Here is a 23,489-nt window from a genome sequence, read left to right as displayed (position 1 = left end):
TGTGTCTCTGCCTCTCTCTCTCTCTCTCTCTCTCTCTGTGACTATCATAAATAAATAAAAATTAAAAAAAAAAAAAAAGGCAAATACTTGGGCAGCCCGGTGGCTCAGCCGTTTAGTGCCAGCTTCAGCCCAGGGCGTGATCCTGGAGACCCTGGATAGAGTCCCACGTCGGGCTCCCTGCATGGAATCTGCTTCTCCCTCTGCCTGTGTCTCTGCCTCTCTCTCTCTCTGTGTCTCTCATGAATAAATAAAACAAAAATCTTTAAAAATAAAATAAAATAAAAGGCAAATACTTATCTGGTTTTGTTAGGTAATACCAAATTCCCTTCCAAAAGGATTTTATTAGTTTGTATTCCTACCAGCAAAGTATGGAAGTTTCTTTCCTCCCACCAACAGAATGTATGGGCATAATTTTTGCATGTGTTTTTATTGAGGTATAACTAACATCTAGCATTATGTCCGTTTCACTTGTAAAACATGATTTGCTATTTATATACATTGCAAAATCATCACTGTAATAAGTCTAGTTAATATCCACCACCATACATGGTAGTAAAGTTTTTTTTCTTGTGATGAGGATTTTTAAGATTTACTTTCTTAGCAACTTTAAAATATACAGTACACCATTACAAAGTATTACCCAGCTGTACATCTCCATGACTTACTTTATAACTGGAAGTTTGTACCTTTTGACCTCCTCTACCCATTTTGTACATCTCCCCACCCCCACTCCTGCCCTTTTTAAAAATTTTATTTTTTTATTTATTTTTTTTTAAATTTTTATTTATTTATGATAGTCACACACAGAGAGAGAGAGGCAGAGATACAGGCAGAGGGAGAAGCAGGCTCCATGCACCAGGAGCCCGACATGGGATTCGATCCCAGGTCTCCAGGATCGCGCCCTGGCCCAAAGGCAGGCGCCAAACCGCTGTGCCACCCAGGGATCCTTTTTTTTTTTTTTTGAGTAAAGTTAACATCTTATGTTTAAGGGCTACTTAAAAATCTTTGTGAATTGTCTCCTTATGCCTTTTTCCCATTTTTCCATCAGGCTTTTTTTTTGGTTTTGTTTTTAAGATTGATTGATTTAGAGAGAGCACATGCAGCAGGGGTGTGGGCAGGGGCAGAGGGAGATGGAAAGAAAGAATCAAGCAGACTCCCCACTGAGCATAGAGCTTGATGTGGGGCTCGATCTCACCACTGTGAGATTGTGACCTAAGATGAAATCAAGTCGGTTGCTCAACTGATGGTCACCTGGGCATACCCCTCTGCCTTTTCCAAAAAAAAAGAAAAAAGAAAAAATTATTTATCTAACGATGTATTTATTTATTTTTGTGTGTGTGTGTGTGAGAGAGAGAGAGAGAGAGAGAGAGAAAGAAAGGAGCAGAGGGAGAGGGAGAGACAAACCTGATTCGGGACTTGATCCAAAGACCTGAGCTGAAAAGGACACTTAGCTGACTGAGCCATCCAGGTGTCCCAGCCGTTTACTTTCTATTGAGTTTTTCCGTTCTATTTTATTTATTTATTCATGAGAGACACAGAGAGAGAGGCAGAGAGAGAAGCAGGCTCCATGCAGGGAGCCCGATGTGGGACGCATTCCCGGGGCTCCAAGATCATGCCCTGGGCTGAAGGCAGGCACTAAACTGCTGAGCCACCCAGGGATCCCCCTCAATTCTGTTTTAAATTTCCAAGGTCACTTTGTTGTTTTTGATTGTGCCTTAAAAAATATATCAGCTTATTCTTTGTCTCTCCCCCAGTGGATGTTTTGTTTTTGTTTCAAGATCTTATTTATTTATTCACAAGAGACAGAGAGAGAGAGAGTGGCAGAGACCCAGGCAGAGGGAGAAGCAGGCTCCATGCAGGGAGCCCAATGTAGGACTCGATCCTGGGATACCAGGATCATGCCCTGGGCAGAAGGCAGGAGCTAAACCACTGAGCCATCCAGGGATCCTGATGTTTATTTTTCTTTGTAGATAGTGTTAGTTTCTTTTTTTTTTCCTCTGTTTTTTTTTTTTGTGTGTGTGTGTGTGTGTGTGTGTGTGTGTGTGTGGTAAAATATCCGTAGCATAACTTTTACCATTTTAATCATTTTTGTGTACAGTTGCATTAATACATTTACGTTGTTGTGCAACCATGGCCATAATCCATCTTCAGAACCTTTCTCATCTTCTTAAACTGAAACTCGGTAGCCATTAACCAATAACTCCCCTTCCCCTTTCCCCTTCGTTTTTTCAAAATGACTTCTCTAAAAAATGCTAAAACTTCTACAATCTGTTTGTTCTGGTCTACTTTTCAAGCCTTAGAAGTCTGGTGAATCTTTGTTATCCTATTATTTTAAAGAATAACCACTAAGAGGTTGCTTGGAAATTCTGAGCATGTGATGGGACCTGTGGTGCACAACTTTGTGGTGTACTGTGGCCCATTGTGGGCCAGTCAGGGGGGATATCTGTATTTATGTATTGTTTGGTGGACTAATCACATTCTCCAGAAAAGAATCTTCTAATCTTCTACTTGAATGCACAAGGCAAACTACCAGGGTTCTGAGATATGAGTGGGAAAGTGTTGGGGTTCTTATATTCAGTGTATTATTCTATGTTGATATTATGCCTGGGATCCCTGTGGCTGCAGAGCTTCAGTTTTACCCTTTTTGAAGAATAAACTTACAGACTTGGGGAGTGGAGGGGCAAATTCCTGCTGTATGGAGTTGGGGGAGGGATTTGGCAGTCTCACTGCTTCTTAAACTTTGGGGTACACTGTAATTGTTGAGGCCTGTTTAGTTGAAGCATCCCCAAATATCAGTATCTGTGCCTCAGGGTTAATCTCCTTGGGGCTTATAACCTCTGTTCTGGGAGCTAAATGGGGAAAGGGGCTGGGGAAGGAATTCACTGTATAAAGTCCTATATCCTGTTGTAACCCTGCCCCCCGTAGTACATGATGTGCCTGACTATCCTGGTTTGTCCTCCCCAGAAAGTAAAACTGTCAGGATAAAGAGAGTGTGCATGGTGGGGTCTAACTTCTTCTTCTTCTTCTTTTTTTTTTTTTTTTAAGATTTTATTTATTTATTCAGAGACTCAGAATTTATTCAGAGACAGGCAGAGGGAGAATCAGGCTTCACACAGGGAGCCTGACATGGGACTTGATCCCGGGACTCCAGGATCATGCCCTGGGCCGAAGGCTAAACTGCTGAGACACCCAGGGATGCCCTAACTGCTTCTTATCCAAACTTTAAACCCTCCTTCCCTTCTTGAGCTCCTTCTAATCTTGCCCTTCATGGGTATTGTTGCTTTCAGTTCCTGAGCTTTTCTGAGGTCCTGTGACTTGCTTCTGGGCCTCTCCTCCTGCTGCTTTAGAGTTTTCACTCTCTTGGCCTGCTAAGTCTGTGATCATTCAGTTATAGGTTTTCTTTCAATATTGTATTGTTCTTGTCTCCTTTTTAATTCTTTTTTTTTTTCCTTTTTAATTCTTTGAGAGTTTTTGCCTTTCTTAAAATTCCATTTCTGTCATCTTAATGAGATTTGGAGAGGGAACTGGGATAAATGTTGCTCAGTTCTCCCCCCCCCCACCCCCGAGAAAACTGATGCACAGAAAGGTAGTACAACTTTTCTTAATAACTTATTAGCAAGCTGAAAGTAGAGTACTGTTTCTTTGATTCATAGTCTAGTTTTTCTTCTGTCCTACCTTTAGCAGCTGGCATTTTTTCTTTCTATGCTGAAGAGACTTCAGTAATACTAGATGTTTTTTTTTGTTTTTTTTTTTTTTTTAAGATTTTATTTATTTATTTATGAGAAACACAGAGGGAGAGAGGCAGAGACACCGGCAGAGGAAGGAGCAGACTCCATGCAGGGAGCCCAACGTGGGACTCGATCTCGGGTCTCCAGGATCAGGCCCTGGGCTGAAGGTGGCGCTAAACCGCTGGGGCCACCAGGGCTGCCCAGTAATACTAGATCTTATTAAATTGTAGGGGAAATTCTGTTTGGTTTTGATTGTCATTTTCAGCTACCATTCCTAATAACTGTGTTCCCAGGGTTTGTGTATGCACGCACACACAGGTGTGCTTTTTTACTTCTATTCACTTGAGAGCCAGAACCCTAACCATGTGAAAGCACCTAATAGACACTCATCCCTGCACAGTCACTCAAAGTTTTTGACTAACTGACAAAGAGGAGGCTGATCTTCTCTTGAAATACTGATACTGCATGCATTTATGGAATATCTGCTTCTGGATGTCTATTCACAGCAAAAAGTACCTGCCCTTTCTAAAATTTGATGTATGGAACAAAGTGTTTTGATATGGAATCAGTCTTAAATGCTTTGTGGTTCCCCCTCCCTTCCCCATCCTTCAGTTTATAAATGAGAACACAGAATTTGGGTGACTTAGTTAAAGTCATTTAGCTAATGAGAAGTACTGCCAATAATTAAAGATTCTCTTCTGCTTTCCCTACCTTGCTTTATTTACTCCATCAAAAGTTGATGGAAATGATTCTTGAAATTTATTTCTGTCAGAGGCAGCTATACCAAATGGGGTCTTGTGAGAGTATTCATGTTTCCAGTTTTTACTATGGGGAAAACCTTGATCAGGTAAGGATTTCATTATGTCTGGTAGTCCAAATTGAACTTCATATGCCCTTTTTTTTCTTTGAATTCTGCATCTTCTGTTGCTATGATTATATCCTTATGACCGTATTATTAGGGTAGAAGTGTAACTTTTCTTTCTCTTCTTCACAGCTGCATCAAGATCTCATTATGCATCAGAAAAATGAGAAAGCAGAAGAAAATTCTATGGAGGAAAGGAATCCATTTAGCCTTTTCTGAGAAATGGAATACAGGGTTTGGAGGTTTTAAGAAGTTCTGCTTTCACCAACATTTGTGCATTCTGAAAGCCAAATTGGGAAGGCCAATTACTTGCAGCAGACAGTTGAGGCATTTTCAGTGCAGAAAGAAGGCCCTTCAAATCCAGAACACGTGGATCCAGGATGCACCTTTTTTTGCTAAGACAAAGTCCAGTGTGGCTGCTCAAAATGTTAGTACTTTGTCCACTAAAGTGAAAAGGAAAAACTCTAAACACTTCATTTCGTCCTCAAGGACCCTCCTGAGACTCCAAGCAGAGAGGCTGCTGCCATCAGCAAAGAACTCTGACCATGAATACTGTGGAGAGAAAAGTATCTTGAAGGCTGTTGCTGACTTACCAGCAAATAATGTTTTAGGTCAGGCCAATGGTCACCGACCTAGGACGGAGCCACAAGCTTCTGACTTTCCTATGAAGTTCAATGGGGAGAGCCAAAGTCCAGGTGAGAGTGGCACAATTGTGGTCACCTTGAGCAACCATAAGAGAAAGCGCTTTTGTTATGGCTGCTACCAAGGTCTGGAGCACCACAGGAATGGGGGACCCCTAATTCCAAAAAAGTTTCAACTTAACCAACATAGAAGAATAAAAGTATCTCCTTTTATGATGTATGAGAAATTATCCATGATTAGATTTCGGTACAGGATTCTCAGATCCCAGCACTTCAGAACAAAAAGCAAAGTTTGCAAGCTAAAAAAAGCCCAGCGAAGCTGGGTGCAGGTCACTGGGGACCATCAAGAGACCCTTAGGGAAAACGGTGAGGGTGGCAATTGCAGCCCATTCCCTTCCCCAGAACCTAAAGACCCTTCTTGTCAGCATCAACCGTACTTTCCAGATATGGACAGCAATGCTGTGGTGAAGGGAAAGAACTCTCATTTGCCTGATGGCCACACTAAAGGAAGCCCTTTCTTGGGCAAGGAGCTTAGTTTAGATGAAACCTTCCCTGACCAACAGAATGGCAGTGCCACATATACCTGGGACCACTCCCCCTGTTCCTCTCCTAAGTGGGAGTGTACAGAGCTGATTCATGACATCCCCTTACCAGAACATCATTCTAGTAACGTGTTTATCTCGGAAACCGAAAGAGAAGTCATGACTCTGGGTCAGGAAAATCGGACAAGTACTGTCAGTGATGACAGAGTAAAACTGTCAGTGTGTGGGGCAGATCAATCTGTGAGTAGTGTAGATGGGCCTGTGTCTGAAAAGACTGTTCAGAATGAGAGCTCATGCCAGATGGATGAGGATGGATCTCTCAAGCAGAACATTCTTAGTTCTAAGTTGCTGGACCACCCTTACTGTAAAAGTCCACTGGAGGCTCCTCTGACATGCAGTGGACTCAAACTAGAAAATCAAGCAGGAAGTGGGAAGAACAGTCAGAAAGCCTCTCCAGTGGATGATGAACAGCTATCAATCTGCCTTTCTGGTATGCATTCTTCCTTTATTCTCCCCCAACCTCCAGCCCACAATTGCTGTCCATTATCTTTTCTAGAAGAGTCCTGTTTTTTCCTTCCACACATGGATATCCCTTAAAGCAGTTAGACTTTCTCTGAAGCCTTCTATATTGCTGTATGATGTAGATGTTCCATAATTTAAGTACCGGTTGATAGACATTTGTGTTGCTTCCATTTGTTTCCTTCTATAAATGATGGTGCAATGAAATTATTTCCGCATACTTTTTAATGTAAATTTGTAGTAGGGGAATTGATGGTGAAAGAACACACTTAAAGAAAATTGTGACCTTGCCCTCCAAAAAGTTGGAACCAGTTTACACTTGTTAAACTTTATTAATCTTCTAGATCATGAGAGTTTGTTTTTTAAAGATTTTATTTATTTGCGAGAGCTGTATTTGCTAGGTGGGGGGCGGGGGAGAGGCAGAAAGACAGTGAGAGCGAGTACCTCAAGCAAACTCCTCTATGAGCATGGACTCCGGCCTGATGTGGGGCTCCATCTCACAACACTGAGATCATGACCTGAGCCAAAATCAAGAGTCAGATGCTTAACTGACTGAGCCACCCAGGTGTGCCCCAAGAGTTGTTTTGATTTGCGTTTTGTTTTTGTTGATTTGCATTTTTAAGTTTAAAATTTGAACATCCTTTTCTGTGTTATTGGCCATTTTTTGTTTTTGTTTTCGTTTTTTGTTTGTATATAAAATTCCTTTGCCTGTTTTTCTTTTGGGTTATTTATATTTTATTTGATTATGGGAATTTTTAATATGCCAGGCATTGTAATGCTAGTCCTAAGCAGTGAGCACTGATTCCTACCTTCCTGGATCTTGGCATCATTCTGAAATGTTAAAATTTAATTATAATGAATATCATAAGAATTTTAAGTTTTTCCTTTCCCAAAGGTAAAAGTACCTGGACTTTGTATGGAGGAATTTTGCTTAAAGGAAATCAGTTCTTCATTGTGAAATTTATCTGTCTTTATGGCTTCTAGCTTTTACATCATACTTTAAAAACATTTTCTTGTCAAAATCTGCCCCATGAGTAAGCTGATGTAAACATTTTTGGAAGACAGTATGGCTTAGAGTATTCTCCTGGTAGTAAAAAACTGGAGACAACCAAAAAAGAAAAGTTTCTCTGGAAGTATAAGTTAGAGCACATCCAGGCTATAGAACACTACAAAGCTGTTAAAGAAAAAACTTCAGGCTATATTTTGAAACTGAAAGCTGTCTATATAAAGGGAAAAAAAGCAAGTTGCAAAACAGAATGATGCCATTTTGTTAAGAGATGCATACATGTAGGATAAGTATATGTGTGCATGTGCATTTGTATGTGTCATAGCTGGAAAGATATCAAGTTTTTTTTTAATGTTTATTTTTTAAAAATTTTTGTTATTTATTTATCATAGTCACAGAGAGAGAGAGAGGCAGAGACATAGGCAGAGGGAGAAGCAGGCTCCATGCACCGGGAACCTGATGTGGGATTCGATCCCGGGTCTCCAGGATCGCACCCTGGGCCAAAGGCAGGCGCCAAACCGCTGCGCCACCCAGGGATCCCCTTTTTTAAATGTTTAAAAAGATTTGTTTATTTTAGAGCTGCAGAAGGGCAGAGGGAGAGGGGAACCAGACTCTCCCCCATTGAGCTTGGAGCCTAACATGGGGCTTGATCCCACAACCTAAGTGGAAACCCAGAGTCAGGTGCCCAACTGACTGAGCCACCCAGGCGGCCCTATCAAATTGTTATAAAGGGCTTTTTCTGGAGAGTTAGGATAATTAATTCTTGGTAGTTTAAACATTTCTGAACATTTTGTTTTCCTAACCCTTAAATGTGTATAAAAATTTTTTCTCCACAAAAGAGTCCTAGTAAATCTTTTAAAAACAAAACTTTCTGGTGTTTATACTGTACTAGAATAGGGAAAGACAAATTTCCCTACTATAAAGTTAGCAGAACTATGATGTTATACATGAACCTGGAAAAGTGAGCATTTATGCACAGACACCAATTAACAGTTAACCTATAGAGATGTAGCACTTCCAATTGATACATTGGCTGTGGCATCCGTGAAACTATAGGATGACATGAGGAAATAGGAATTTTTACAGAATGCACACATGATGATCTGTAAAGTAATTCATTATTTTATTAGGTTAAAGGAGAAAAAGAAGAACCAGAAGCACCATTTTGGGGGTTTGCTTATTAGCATTTCCATGCCTGCTAGAAAGAGTTAAAGGCAGAGCAATAAGCTACTGTCCATCACAGCCATCCCCACATCAGCAAATTATCCAAGTAGAGATAAGTCCACAGTCTGTCACCAAACATCTGAGGAAACGCAGCACAATGAAAAGGACTAATTCAACAAATAAAAGGACCTGAGTAATCAGGATTAAGAGAGCAATTAGAATGGAAATCAATATGGGACCAGCAGTATAGTAGATGCTCCTTTAACGGACTTCTATAGCGTTGGCTAATAGTAAGTCCACGGTATGCTGAATGCTGGCTCTTCTCTAATACAACTGCAAGTTAGGCTCACTGCAGTAGATGGATACATTTCTCATGAGCCAGTTATACTTACTACAGTTTACTTATTGTTTCTATAATTGTATGAAATCTTGCATAGAATTGGTTTTGGAAGGAAAAGAAATAGATTCCTCTGTCAATATATTCCTGATGTATTAAAAATTTAGTTAGAAACAAATACAGCCACACTTGTGCACAGATATTCATAGTATCATTGTTCATCAAGGCCAAAAAGTAGAAACAACCTTAATGTCCATCAACTGATAAGTAAAATTCGGCATTTTTACATGGAATATTCTGACATAAAAAGAAATGAAGTACTGCTATATGTTTCAGTGTGGATGAACCTTGGGGAAAAAATGCTAAGTGAAAAAAATCAGGCACAAAAGGCTACATATTATATGATTCTATTGATATGGAATGTCCAGGCAAATAGAGATAGAGAAAGTAGGTTAATAGTTGCCAGGGGCTGGAGAGAGGGAGCAATGAGGAGTGACTAACGGGTACACATTTTCTTTGTGGAGTAATGCAGATGTTCTTTAATTAGGTGGTAGTAACCGTTGCACAGCTCTGAATATACAAAAAAAAAAAGGGGGGGGGACACAACTGTGCACTTTAGGAGTGATTTTGTGGATGTAAATCACAACTCAATAAAGCTATTAAAAAGAAATATAAGACCATTTTATAATCTTACATTGATAATATATGTTAAAGTATAGATAGGAAACTCAGAAGCAGTATACCAGTTTGACTCCATAAACTTTAAAATCTTGGACATATAACAAGTCATAAAATTTAAAATTTAATTTTAAAATGAAAGCTTGCTCCTATTTTAAGTTTATAAAAATGTTCAATCCTGTTTTCTTCTAGACTATTAATGTGTAATTTTTACATTTTGCCATATGGAAAAAGGTAAAGATGGATCCCTACCACATTCTTCACATCAAAATGAATTCCAATTGTAAATAAGAGATTTAGTTAATAGTTGAATAATTCATCTTTTCCTTGTGGTTATGAATAGTTACCTGTTGTTGGGTCTCTTTCTGACTTGGTTTTTCTATTTCTGTGCTACCACTAGTCTGCCTTAATTACAGTAGTTAGGTTTATAATTTGATGGGACTAGGCTCTCCTCTCTTGTCCTCCCTTATTCATCTCTTCTCATTAATCCTTTTCAAAAATTTCTAGGAATTTCTCACATTTTGGTCCCAAGATTTGTTTTTTCATTTTTTTTTAATCCTTTCACATTTTTTTTTTAATTTTTATTTATTTATGATAGTCACACAGAGAGAGAGAGAGGCAGAGACACAGGCAGAGGGAGAAGCAGGCTCCATGCACCGGGAGCCTGACATGGGATTCGATCCCGGGTCTCCAGGATCGCGCCCTGGGCCAAAGGCAGGCACCAAACCGCTGCGCCACCCAGGGATCCCTCCTTTCACATTTTTAAAAAAGATTTACTTATTTTGAGAGCAAGAGAGAGGAAGGGAGCATAAGCAGGGAGGAGGGGCAGAAAGAGAAGGGTAAGCAGACACCCCCCCCCCCCCCCCCCCCAAGCAGGGAGCTCCATGTGAGACTTGATCCCAGGACTCTGGGATCATGACCTGAGCCGAAGGCAGGTGCTTTTAGCCTATTGAGCCACCCAGGTCCCCCCAAGATTTGTTTTTTCAATTAAATAAACAAAAATAATGGCTTTTGATTGGTATTGCATTACATTTATAGGCTAATTTAGGGAAAATTGCAGTCATTACAATACTGAGTTTTCTGGTCTGAAAACAAAGAATTACTGCATTTTTGACCAATGTCCTTTACTAGAATTTTGTGCTTTTCATTTAGGTTTGCATGTTCCTTAAGTTTAGTCTTAGATATTTCATGCCTTTTTTATTTTACTTTAAGATTTTGTTTTTAAGTAATCTCTTGCTACACCCAATGTGGGGCTTGAACCTATAACCTCAAGATGAAGAGTTGCAAGCTCTACCAACTGAGCCAGCCAGGCACCCCCCACCTTCCTTGTTTTTGATAGGACATTTCTTGTATGCACAACACAGTGAATCCCATTCCACATGCATGGTGGGATGTGATCTGGCATTTGCCTCAACAAAAAACTGTCCGATACAGTTGGTTTAACATGAACAATTTTTTTTATTTTTATTTTTTAAAGATTTTATTTATTCACGAGAGACACAGAGAGAGAGAGAGAGGCAGAGACACAGGCAGAGGGAGAAGCAGGCTCCATGCAGGGAACCTGATGCGGGACTCGATCCCGGGATTCTAGAATCATGCCCTGGGCCGAAGGCAGACTGTCTACGACTGAGCCATCCAGGGTTCCCAAACATGAACAATTTAACTTCTGAAATGACACTTTAGGTTTTGTTTTTCATATTATTACCTTTTGTGGGGGTTTTTTGTTTTGTTTTTAAGTTCTTAGTTTATTAATCCTCTCATGAAAAATCTGCACAGTCAGCACAGATAAAGTCACTGCAGAATCTTTACTCCGTTTTGCCAGCACCAGCATTTGCTTTTGCAGTCCCCCTGACTTTCTTCATTCTGTTCTTGTGTTCCTTTTGCTGTCTGCTTGAGTGGTTTTTTTCCTTCTCCTATAGGTCATTTCTTGTAAGTCTGTTTGGGTTCACTTTTCTTTGCATAATCTAAGGCATCATAAATCTTACCAAAAGTTGTCTTGCCACCAGCAAAATGGGTTGTGAATTCAAATGCAAAATGACCTCTGTTGTGGTCTTGTACATTTTGGCTAGTGTTTACCAAATTTCTGTCTAAGGTACTCTTGCCTTTCTGGGATGAAGAACATCAGTGACCATTTTGTTTCAGCTGAAGTAGTCCATTGGTTATGAACTTTCTGGTCCCAGTAGTTACTGTATCATTCATGATGGCGGCCAAGGCCAAGCTTCAATCAGCCAGTGAAGAAAAGAGCAATATCATTACCTTTTGTACTTGCAGGATGGACTCTAATTTGAATTCTAGTCCCCCCCCCCCCCCCCTAACATTTTGTCCTTTGGTTCTTGGTCACATTGAAGTTTTAGCACTTTGAGAGTAAGAGAAATTATGTATTCCAGATGCATTTTTCCTTTTTGGCTTATTTGGTGAATGCAAGTGGGTAAAGAATAATGGATTTAATTCTCATTTTAAGAAGTTTTCTGGGTACTTCTTGGCCAATAGGTGTTAAAGGGAAAGATAAAGAACAAGCTGCTTTTATAGAGAAAAGCTAATACGTCTTTCCTGCTTTGGATATAGTACAGCATAATAGTTAATGGTTCACTTTCCGTGGTTAAAACCACATAACCAGGGGATCCCTGAGTGGCTCAGTGGTTTGGCGCCTGCCTTTGGCCCAGGGCGCGGTCCTGGAGTCCCAGGATCGAGTCCCGTGTCGGGCTCCCGGCGTGGAGCCTGCTTCTCCCTCTCTGCCTGTGTCTCTGCGCCTCTCTCTCTCTATCATGAATAAATAAATAAAATCTTAAAAAAAAAAAAAAAAAAAAACCCACATAACCACAATCAGAATCTTCACTCTGCCATATTCTAGTTAAGGGTCCTTGGGAAAGTTCCTTAACCTCCCTAAGCTTCCTATCTCCATTTGGAAAACAGGGATGCTATCTAACACAGGGTAGATAAAAGGGGGAAATGAGATGTATTAATGCTTGGTTTATGATCGTACTATTTGACTGCCATTTTACTTCTGGTCCCAGTGAAGATGTGTATCTCTGTGAAGGGTTCTTGAAGATCCAGGTAGGGCCTTTCTACTGCATTAGAAGTCCATGTTTGTCATCTGAAGGTGAAAACAAAAATGCAGATAAGAGGAAGAAAACAATAATATCCCCAAACACTAATATCCATAGATAAAAATACTGTTGTTAACACCTCTTTTCCATTTTACTGGTTTAGAATTGGGGTCCGTATCCCTTTGATAGAGACTGCTTTCTTACTTGAGGAATCTCAGTTAAGGTTGCTGGGCCTACAGTTTAATCTTTTGTTATTAGTGGCAGTATTTTCTATGAAATTTCCTCAAACGCAGTATCTCAGATGTTGGGATTCCATATCTTTGTTCAGTTCTCCCCAGTAGACACATGGCTGTTCTTAGGTAACTACAGTATCTTATAAACACTCATAGGCAAATACATGCTCTGTTTCTAGTTTAGAAGCCCTAAATCTTTTATTCCTACTCTTATCAAGCTACAACAAGGGTCCCTTTCTGTCTACTATATTCCTGACCTTTGCTCTTTTTTTTTTTTCCTATAGATTTTATTTATTCATAGAGATGCAGAGAGAGAGAGGCAGAGACACAGGCAGAGGGAGAAGCAGGCTCCATGCAGGGAGCCTGACGTGGAAGTCCTTCCCGGGTCTCCAGGATCACACCATAGGCTGCAGGCGGCGCTAAACCCCTGTGCCACTGGGGCTGCCCTTGACCTTTGCTCTTAAGTCTTTCAAATTGGGAGCCCTCTTTCAAATTGGGAGACTAACAGAAGGAAGATAGGTTTTTCACACCCTTTTTCTGCCCCCCCCCTCAAAATAACAGCAGAATACACCACTCCGTTCCCGGGACAATCACTTTGTTCTCTTTTCTGTCCATTTTGTATCCATGTGTACCAGAGGCCATTCTCGAAGTTAGAAAGGGAGCCGGGTAAAATAAGTGGCTAACTCTTCATTCTTCCCATCTGAATTCTGGAGACTTGTCAGACTGATGGTTAACTAAGTTGTTGCTCTCCCCATTCAGCATCATCGGTACCCTAAGTCAGCACTTTTGTGAGCCTCTCAGCCTTTCCTCCGTTTCTTTTGTATTGGTTTTATTTCCTAGGACTTTTTTAGGTATGTTTCTTCAGTGGATCCTCTTGGAAGCCACCTGAAGACTATCCTATGTTCTGGCCAAGAGGTCACACCCTTTGTTTCCCCTCTTAAAATGTGCCTAACCAGATGTTACTCAGTTCACCTGATGGGGTTATTAAGTATCAGAACTATAATCCACCAAATAATATGATACTAAAAATACCTTAGAATTTATCCCTTGCTATGAAATGTGAAATTTACACACATTTAACAAATAATACAGTGACAGCAATCTCAACAATTATGATTTTTAAAAAGATAACTCCTTCACTTACCAAATGTGATACACATTTAACCAAGTGATTAAACTCTTTAGATTGCACTCTTCAGGAGGTAAGATTTGTTTTCATTCAAGGTTAAGCTATTGAAAGATGTCAGTCTTTCATTTGAGCTTGCCATTCCTTCTCTAACAGTGCATCAGTAGCTTAAAAAGCCAATGTGAAGGGACCCCTGGGTGGCTCAGCAGTTTGGTGCCTGCCTTCGGCGGCCCAGGGCGTGATCCTGGAGTCCCTGGATCGAGTCCCACGTTGGGCTCCCTGCATGGAGCCTGCTTCTCCCTCTGCCTGTGTCTCTGCCTCTCTCTCTCTCTCTCTCTCTGTGTCTCTCATGAATAAATAAAGTCTTTTTTTTTTTAAAGGAAGTTCTTTTTTTTTTAATTTTTTAATTTTTTATTTATTTATGATAGTCACAGAGAGAGAGGCGGGGGGGGGGGTGGTGCAGAGACATAGGCAGAGGGAGAAGCAGGCTCCATGCACCGGGAGCCTGACGTGGGATTTGATCCCGAGTCTCCAGGATTGCACCCTGGGCCAAAGGCAGGCGCTAAACTGCTGCGCCACCCAGGGTTCCCTGAATAAATAAAGTCTTAAAAAAAAAGCCAATGTAAAATGATACCTTAGGGAACTTCTCTTTAGATTGGAATGGTAAGGGCCTGATTTATTTTATCCTCTATAAGACATAACTTTTAAAAGATTTCTTTGGGACAGCCCCGGTGGCGCAGCTGTTTGGCGCCGCCTGCAGCCCAGGGTGTGATCCTGGAGACCCGGGATCGAGTCCTGCGTCGGGCTCCCTGCATGGAGCCTGCTTCTCCTTCTGCCTGTGTCTCTGCCTCTCTCTCTCTCTCTCTCTCTCTGTGTCTCTCATGAATAAATAAATGAAAATATTTTAAACAAATAAAAAAATAAAAGATTTCTTTGTAGCATAATATATAGGTTAAGTATTGGGAGAATGACTTTTTCTGAAAATGGTTTTTCCATTGTAAATTTTCTTCCTTTGTTTAAGGATTCCTAGATGAGGTTATGAAGAAGTATGGCAGTTTGGTCCCACTCAGTGAAAAAGATGTCCTTGGAAGACTAAAAGATGTCTTTAACGAAGACTTTTCTAATAGGTTTGTCAATGACGTTTAAGTTAAGCTCTTAAAAATAAAATTGTTGGCATATATGACTTTACTCTTAATTAAAAAAATAAGATACTTAGCAATAAATGAAGTGGAACTCATGTTTCTTTTCTTTCAAAATCTTTTTCAGAAAACCATTTATCAATAGAGAAATAACAAACTATCGGGCCAGACATCAAAAATGCAACTTCCGCATCTTCTACAACAAGCACATGCTGGATATGGATGATCTGGCAACTCTGGATGGTCAGAATTGGTTGAATGACCAGGTTAGTATATTGTAGGTTCTCGGTGTGGAAAAGTTGTGGAGGATGTTGGACAATAAAATATAATTAACCTTTGGGTTGGCCTCACAGTTATCTTTTGGAATGTAGGATTCTTTACCCTTTAGTAAAGTGACTCATTCACCAACCCCAGTATCCAAATGTTAATGTTGTCAGTGTTGTTCACTCTGTGTGGGATGTTCAGAATTGTAGTAAGCTGGTTTTATGTTGACTTTTTATAGGTCATTAATATGTATGGTGAGCTGATAATGGATGCAGTCCCAGACAAAGTAAGTGAAAAGTTACTCTTCTTCAGGAGAGGGAATCCTTCCTTGTGTATTGAAATGTTTTTTTTTTTTTTTTAACTTTATGTAATTATTTGGTATTCCTTAGATTTTTAAAAGGGTTCGATTTTGTCTTGTTCAGGTGCTAGGGCTGGGCAGAAGTTCTACAAAATATTTCTGCATAAGAATGTCAGATGCCAGCATTAAGTAATTTCTGTACCTAGCATGGGGCTCAAACTCACAACCCCAAGATCAAGAGTTGTATGCTCCACTGACTGAGCTAGCCAGGCGCCCCATTTTTTTAAATAAATGGTCTTATGAAACAAAAGTCAATTGAGTATATTTAAAAACCTTACTGGCTTTATTAAAATGATTCATGAATTGGACAGCATCTCACTAACAAGTAAAATGGAGCTTTGAAGAGCTGTATGAAGTGCAAGACTTGTACGGAAGAAGGGAGCAGGACAAGAAGTTACTAGCAAAGAGTAGATTGCAGCAAAGTTACCTTCCTTTAGGGGAAGACGGGGGGTCTGATGGGCAGATTATCTCTTTAGTCTGATCAGGTAATTCTATTAAGACTATGTTTCTGGGAGAGGCTGAAGTTGTAATTAGGTTAGGTATTTTGGGTTTGGTGACATGGGCTAAGCGTAAGTCCACTAAGATTCCATTTTGAGCTTGTTTTCTCTTTTTTAATAGTGGGGAGATGCACAAAAGGGATGTATTACTTGTGTCAGGCTTTTATTTATTTTTATTTTTTTATTTTATTTTTTTTTTAAAGATTCCATCTATTTATTCATGAGAGACACAGAGGGAGAGAGAGGGGCAGAGACACAGGCAGAGGGAGAAGCAGGCTCCATGCAGGGAGCCCGACGTGGGACTCGATCCCGGGTCTCCAGGATCACACCCTGGGCTGAAGGCGGCGCTAAACCGCTGGGCCACCGGGGCTGCCCTGTGTCAGGCTTTTAAATTTAACTTAGTCTTAATTCTCTTTAAAGATGTAGTAAATATCACTTTTTTTGTGGATTAATCTTTGATACTGTGTTCAGATACAAACCAACCCTCCCTTAGCCTCTCAATTCCCATAAGAGCTTACTTACTATTAAAAATATTTTTTTAATTTAATGTGTTAATTTTTCAGAGTATCCAGATTGCCTGATGGGCAGCCTTTGATTTCAACATACAAAACCTTTCCAAGTACTTTATAAACTTTCATAAATCTAATCATTTAAACAGGTAAATAAAATGCAGCTGAGATTTCAACACTTTATGAATATACAAAATGTCTTATAACTTCTCACTTATGTAAAATTCTCTTAATCACCAGAAAGTTTAAACCTAAACACACATGATTTTTAACATAAAAGTATTAATTTCAAGGGTATAATTTACCTTCATTACTTCTACATTTAATTCTGAACCTTTAACTGGATTAAAAGGACACTTACTAAGGCAGTGGTCCTCAAAGTGTAGTCCCCAGACCAGCAGCATCAGTGTTACCTAGAAATTTACTAGAGATGCAAAATTTTGAACTCTAGCCCACCTATACTGAATCAAAAGCTAGCAATCTGTTTTAACAAGCCCTCAGGATTCTTTTTTTTTTTTTTTTTTTAAGATTTTATTTATTTATTCATGAGAGAGAGAAAGAGAGAGAGAGGCAGAGACACAGGGAGAGGGAGAAGCAGGCTCCATGCAGGGAGCCTGACGTGGGAGCCCGATGTGGGACTGGATCCCGGGACCCCAGGATCAGGCCTGGGCTGAAGGTGATGCTAAACTGCTGAGCCACTGGGGCTGCCCAGCCCTTAGGTTTCTGATGCACACAAAGTTTGAGAATCACTGCTCTAGAAATAGCTACTACAAGCTCTTTTTATTGATATCTTAAGCTGCAGTTTGTTTTTTTTTTAATTAGAGATATCATTTGAGAGAGAGAGCATGAGCAGTGGGGAGAGGGAGAAGCAGACTCCACTGAGTAGAGAGCCTTAACTTGGGGCTGGATTCCAGGACTCTTGGATCATGATTTGAGCTGAAGGCAGAGGTCAACTTACTGAGCCACCTAGGCACCCCAAAGCTGCAGAGCTCTAAAAACAAATATGCATTCAGATCTTCTGGAAGGTTTATCATACCAGGCTCCAGGGCTCCACCCTTAGTTTCTGCATTAGGAGGTCTGGGGTGGGGCCTGAAAATTTGCATTTTAGCAAGTTTCCAAGTGATGCTGAAACTGCTGATCTGGTAACCACACCCTGATAATCTCAGCACTAGGAATGTTTTTTCATCTCAAGAAGATCAGAGTTACTGAGTGAACAGTTTAAGACCCAAGATGTTTACTATTTCAGATGAGCTGATCGTAATTTATAAGCCAGAAATTCGAAGCCAGGACATGAAGTTCCATGTGACTGGGTAATTCTTTCAGTGCTAGAAGTGATCATGTTAAGGCCTTATTACAGTTTTTACATAAAAAGAGTCTGCAAATCCACATCCTTCAGAGGAGGTTAGTTTTGTAATCCATACCCCTTGAGTTCAAGGTACTGTTACCTCATTCTTTCTCAGCCTTTTTCAGTTTTATCACCTAATTTGGAGAGATTTGTCAGGTTGCTTCTCTACTTGATTGAATTCAGGTGATCTATTTCCTTACTGTCCCATTCCAGTTCTGGCTATAGACCACAGTGCTATTCTAAGAAAATTTGGAACAGAATCTTGTGAATCATGTAATGCATTTTCTATAGAAGAAATTTTTCCTCACCTTTTGGTCTGCCTTACATACAAGGGATTTTAAATTTCCATTTTCTTTTTGAAGTTAAATCTGGGGATAGCTTAATATAATCTGGGTGCTTGTATTTAATGTCTCTTCTAGGTTCACTTCTTCAACAGCTTTTTTCACAGACAGCTGGTAACCAAAGGATATAATGGAGTAAAAAGATGGACTAAAAAGGTATTCCTTTATTTCTTTTTATTCTAAATTTTAAATGCAAATAAGTCAAATGCAAATAGAAGGATAACTTTAAAGTCAATAGCGTATTAATTGGAAACAGACTCTTAAAAAAAAAACCTCTTTAATATTACCTGTTTTTTACATCTTATTGTTTGAAACATAGGATACTAGTACAATTCTCAGTCTATCCAGTTGATTGAAATATTCTCTAACTGAAAACACTAAGCTGAAAGTTTATGGTTCCAGCATTGCTGTTAGCTTGCTGTACAGCTTGGACAAGATGATTTGGGCTTTAGAATGCTATTTATAAAACAAAATGCTAAGTCAATAATTCCGAAGTCTCCTTCCGACCTTAATTTCTCTCTCTAGTCATTGACTGATGCCAGAAATATTATTTTAAAAGCCTGTTTACATTCTATTTCTGATATTTTAACAAAATTGCCAGTGAGTTCAAATTCCACAGTCATAATTCTAGAAATACTGTAGCATTTCACTTTTTTATACTGGGTGGGTTATAGAAATTAAAAGTCTTGTCTTGAGTAGCTGAGTAATTTTTTGCTACATAGAAACACCTGATTGAACATTGCTATTTAAGTAATATGTGTAAAGCATCATCAGTAATGTCCAAATAAATGAAATGTCGTTGAACAGTGCAAATCTAGGGGAATAGTCAGAATGAATTCAGGACTCAGAGCTGGATTCAGATCCTAGTCTATCCACTTAACTAGTCCAGCCACTTAACTAGTAGTAGGACCTTGGGCAGATTGCTGAATTCTTCTAAGCTTCAGTTCCTCGTCTGTCAAATGGTAGTATCATGACTACTTACCTTATTGAGAGGATTAAATGAAATAATTCTTATAAACCCTTAAGTGCATGGTAAACACACAGTGATAATCATTATGATGGTAGAAGCATGTGAGGCAGCTAGTGTAGCTGGAAGCCAGAGAGCAAAGAAGAGCGTGGCATGAAGTAGACCTGATCCAGAGGTTTGGGTTTTGAATTTTACCCTAAATGTATAGTAATCCATTGAAGGGTTTCATCATCCAGTTTATAGTCTTTGATGTAGCAGCACTGTGAAGATGATGGGTGAGTATGGGAGCAGAGCTGATGTGGATATATAGGAGGCCGTTGTACCGTTGATGGTACTTTAGATTAGAATGGTAGGACAGATGGGATATGTACATAAGTATGAATATGATCTAGGAAATTAACTTGGGTGACAGATTATGGGGATGGAGAAGGAAATGTGAAAGGACTTTCAAGTACAGGATATGATCATCTTCTTTCCTCATCTACATCACTCTTCTTTGGTTAAGTAGGATCCCACTATATGGGTACCTATTTTTAATTTGACCAATCCCTTAATAGTTATCCTTAATTTTTCTTGTATAAACACCAGCACAGCCTGTCCAGTGGTACAAGCCACATACAGGCATACCTTCTTTCATTGCACTTCAGTTCACAGATACATTTTTTTACAAATTGGTTTGTGGCAACCCCGTATCAAGTATGTTGGCGCTGTGTTTCCAACAGCATTCATTCACATGCGTCTTTCTGTCACATTTTGGTAATTGCAGTATTTCAAACTTTTTTATTCCTTATAGTGTGATCTGTGATCAGGGATCTTTGTTCCTGTTATAATTGTCTTCGGGTGCCATGAACTGTACCCATGTAGGATGGTGAACTTAATAAATATTATGTCTGTTCGGACTGTCATACTCAGCGGCTTTTCCTCTGTCTCCCCTCTCCTTGGGCCTCCCTATTCCCTAGACACAGCAATATTGAAATTAAGCCAGTAACACCACAGTGTGTTCAAGTGAAATTAACCCTCTAAGTGTTCAAGTGAAAGGAAGAGTCAGATATCTCACTTCAAATCAAAAGCTACAAATGATTAAGCTTAGTGAAGAAAGCTTGTCAAAACCCAAGATAGGCTGAAAGCTAGGCTGCTTGTGCCAAATAGCCAAGCGTGAAGAAAGAAGAAAAGTTCTTGAAGGAAATGAAAAGTGCTCCTCCAGTGAACCCATGAATGACAAGAAGGTGAAAATAGCCTTATTGTTGCTTTAACAAAAGCTTTAGTGGTCTGGATAGAAGATCAAACCAGAAACACCACTCCTTTAAGCCGAAGCCTAATCTAGTGCAAGACCCTAAGTCTGCAATTTTATGAAGGCTGACAGGTGAGGAAGCTGCAGAAGAAAAGTTAGAAGCAAGCAGAGGTTGGTTTATGAGGTTTAAGGAAAGAAGTCATCTCTGTAACATGAAAGTGCAAGGGGAAGCGGCAGGTGCTGTGACAGAAGGCGCAGCAGGTTATCCAGAAGACCCAGCTCAGATAATTCATGAAGGTGGCTATGCTCAGCAGCAGACTTTCAATGCAGATGAAACAGCCATCTATTGGCAGAAGATGCCCTCTAGGACCTTCATGGTAAAAGGAGAGAAGTCAGAAATACTTGGCTTCAAAGGATAGGCTGGCTCTCTTGTTAGAGGCTAATGCAGCTGGTGACTTGAAGTTGAAGCCAGTGCTCATTTACCTTCTGAAAATCCTAGGCCCCTTAAGAATTATGCTAAATCTACTTCCTGTGTCTGTAAATGGAACAACAAAGTCTGGGTGACAGCACATCTGTTTACAACATGGTTTACTATAAATATTTTAAGCTCACTCTTGAGACCTACTGCTCAGAAAGATTCCTTTAAAATAAGACTGCTCAGTGATAACACACCTGGTTACCTAAAAGCTCTGATGGAGATGTCCAGCAAGATTGTTGTTTTCATGCCTGCATAACCTCCATTGGATCAAGGAGTAATTTCAACTTTCTTTTTTTTTAATTTTTAATTTTTTAAATTTCAACTTTCAAGTTGTATTATTTAAGAAATACATCTCATAAGGCTGTAGCAGCCATAGATAGACTCTTCAGATGGATCTGGGCAAAGTAAATTGGAAATCTTCTGGAAACACCATTCTAGATGCCATTAAGAATATTTGTGATTCATGGGAGAAGGTCAAAATAGGAACAAAAACAAGACTTTAGTGGAAGAACTAACTAGAGATGTGGGGGAAATAGCAAGAGAACTAGAATTTAGAAGTCGAGCCTGAAGGGGGCACCTGGGTGGTGCAGTGCAGTTGGTTAAGCATCCAGCTCTTGGTTTCAGCCCAGGTCATGATCTGTTGATGGAGCCCCATATCCGGCTCTGTGCAGAGTCTGCTTGAGAGGCTTCTGCACACACACACACCCCCTACTCTCTCTCAAATAAATACAATCTTTTTAAAAAGTAGAGCATGAAGACATGACTGAATTGCTCCAATCCCATGATAATACTGGAACAGATGAGTTGCTTTCTTTTTAATTTTTAAAAGATTTTATGTATTTATTTATTAGTGAGAGAAGAGCACACATGCAGGGGGAGGGTCAGAGGGAGCAGCATACTTCCTGCTCAACAGGGAGCCCAAGGTAGGGCTCAATCCCAAAGGCCTAAGATCATGACCTGAGCCAAAGGCAGACGCTTCACTGACTGAGCCTTGCAGGCACCCCCAGGGGTTGCTTCTTATGGATGGACAAAGAAAGTGGTTTCTTAAGATGGAATCTACTCTTGGTGAGGATGCTGTGAAAACTGCTGAAATGACAACAGAGGATTTAGACTATTACATAAACTTAGTTGATAAAGCAGCAGGATTTGAGGGAATTGACTCCAATTCTGAAAGTCTGTTGGTAAATGCTATCAAATAGCATCACCTGCTACAGAGGAATTGTTTGTGAAAGGAAGATGCTATCGATGCCATAAACTTCAATGTTTTCCAATTTTAAGAAATTACCACAGCCACCCAACCGTCAGTACACTACCATCTTGATCAGTCAGGAGCCATCAACATTGAGGCAAGACCCCTCCACCAGCAAAGATTACAGCTCATGAAAGCAAGTTAGCACTGATGATGGTGGGCATTTTTAGCAGTAAAGTATTTTTTAACTAAGGTATGTATATTTTTTTAGATCTAATGCTGCACACTTAATAGACTACAGTTTGTGAAAACAAGCTTTAAATGCACTGGGGAACAAAAAAACTCATTTGACTCCCTTAATTTCAGTGGTCTGGAACTGAACCCACAGTATCCCTGAGGTATGCCTTTATATGCTCCATATAACAAACAAAGTGAACAAAAAAGGTTTAAAATAAAGTGACAGTTAAGGAAGTACTAGGCAAATGTAAACCAAAAAAAAAAGAGTGGTAAGGAATGGCAGTGTTAGGAGCAGATAAGATAGATATTAAGGTAAAAAGTAAACTATGTGATAAAATTCCAGTATATAGAAGATGTAACAAAATTGCAGAAGCAAAGAGATCTTGAAAAAATAGTGATAGCAGGAGGCCTCTCATAGTTGGACAGATCAGGTTGACATAAAGTCATAAAAAATAATACATTTGGTTTAGTAGCTATATACTAGAATTTGTAAAAAGTGATTATGCATTTGGCCACATAGAAAATTATTATCTATGTTATACTCTGATCACAATTCAGTAAAAAATAAATAAAAGGCCAAAAAAACCTTAACAATCTTAAAATTTTACAGATATGCATATTACTGGATATATCACGCCTGAATCTAAAATAAAAAAAGGAATTATATACAAACTATCTAAAAAGGGATAGAAAGGGGAACACATCTTACCAGGCACTGTGGAACATAATGAAACCTGGTTTGAGAAGAAAGTTAATGGCTATAAATGCCTTTATCATTAAAGAAAAAAATGAAAAATAGAAGAATTAAGTACTCACTAAATCAGATTACATCAGGATAAATTACAGAATGATCAAGGTTTTGAATGTAACAAAAATAAGTAATTAAAGTACTAAGGAAATCCATGAAAGAACTTTTAAAAAATAATCTCAGGATAGCTAAGTCCATTGTGTATACAACTTAAAAGTTTATAAAAGAAAAATGAATTAATTTGGTTACATAAAAAGAAGAATAACTGCATTTATAATAGGAGCAGTGTAGGGGGCCTGGGTA

At 39.5% G+C, this 23,489-nt stretch overlaps 2 protein-coding genes across 21 annotated transcripts in view; one reads left to right on the top strand and one right to left on the bottom strand.

Annotated features, from left to right (window-relative positions):
* The window catches only part of SENP5 (SUMO specific peptidase 5), a 58,750-nt gene that overhangs the window by 22,954 nt on the left and 12,307 nt on the right, over positions 1 to 23,489 (top strand). For 9 of the 13 annotated variants that reach the window (XM_072811947.1, XM_072811942.1, XM_072811944.1 and 6 more), the window contains 5 exons: positions 4,723 to 6,263; positions 14,905 to 15,010; positions 15,150 to 15,288; positions 15,525 to 15,572; positions 18,415 to 18,492. In XM_072811947.1, the coding sequence (XP_072668048.1) occupies positions 4,754 to 6,263; positions 14,905 to 15,010; positions 15,150 to 15,288; positions 15,525 to 15,572; positions 18,415 to 18,492 (1,881 nt within the window). In that variant the 5' untranslated portion in view covers positions 4,723 to 4,753. The other 4 variants (XM_072811949.1, XM_072811950.1, XR_012024364.1 and 1 more) reach the window with 3 other exon arrangements.
* Positions 10,916 to 23,489, bottom strand: part of NCBP2 (nuclear cap binding protein subunit 2) — a 32,455-nt gene continuing 19,881 nt past the window's right edge. For 3 of the 8 annotated variants that reach the window (XR_012024369.1, XR_012024367.1, XR_012024368.1), the window contains 2 exons: positions 12,461 to 12,571; positions 10,916 to 11,695 (listed from right to left, as the gene is read on the bottom strand). Coding sequence is in view for 2 of the 8 variants with exons in the window: in XM_072811968.1 (XP_072668069.1) it covers positions 11,599 to 11,695 (97 nt within the window). In the remaining 6 variants the exon portion in view is untranslated. Of the gene's footprint in view, positions 12,572 to 23,489 lie in introns of all 8 variants that reach the window. The other 5 variants (XM_072811972.1, XM_072811969.1, XM_072811971.1 and 2 more) reach the window with 2 other exon arrangements.

This window comes from Canis lupus, chromosome 35 (assembly GCF_048164855.1).
Source record: "Canis lupus baileyi chromosome 35, mCanLup2.hap1, whole genome shotgun sequence".
Lineage (NCBI taxonomy): Eukaryota > Metazoa > Chordata > Mammalia > Carnivora > Canidae > Canis > Canis lupus.
Note: the sequence above shows the minus strand (reverse complement) of the source record. Positions and strands in the feature narration are given on the sequence as shown.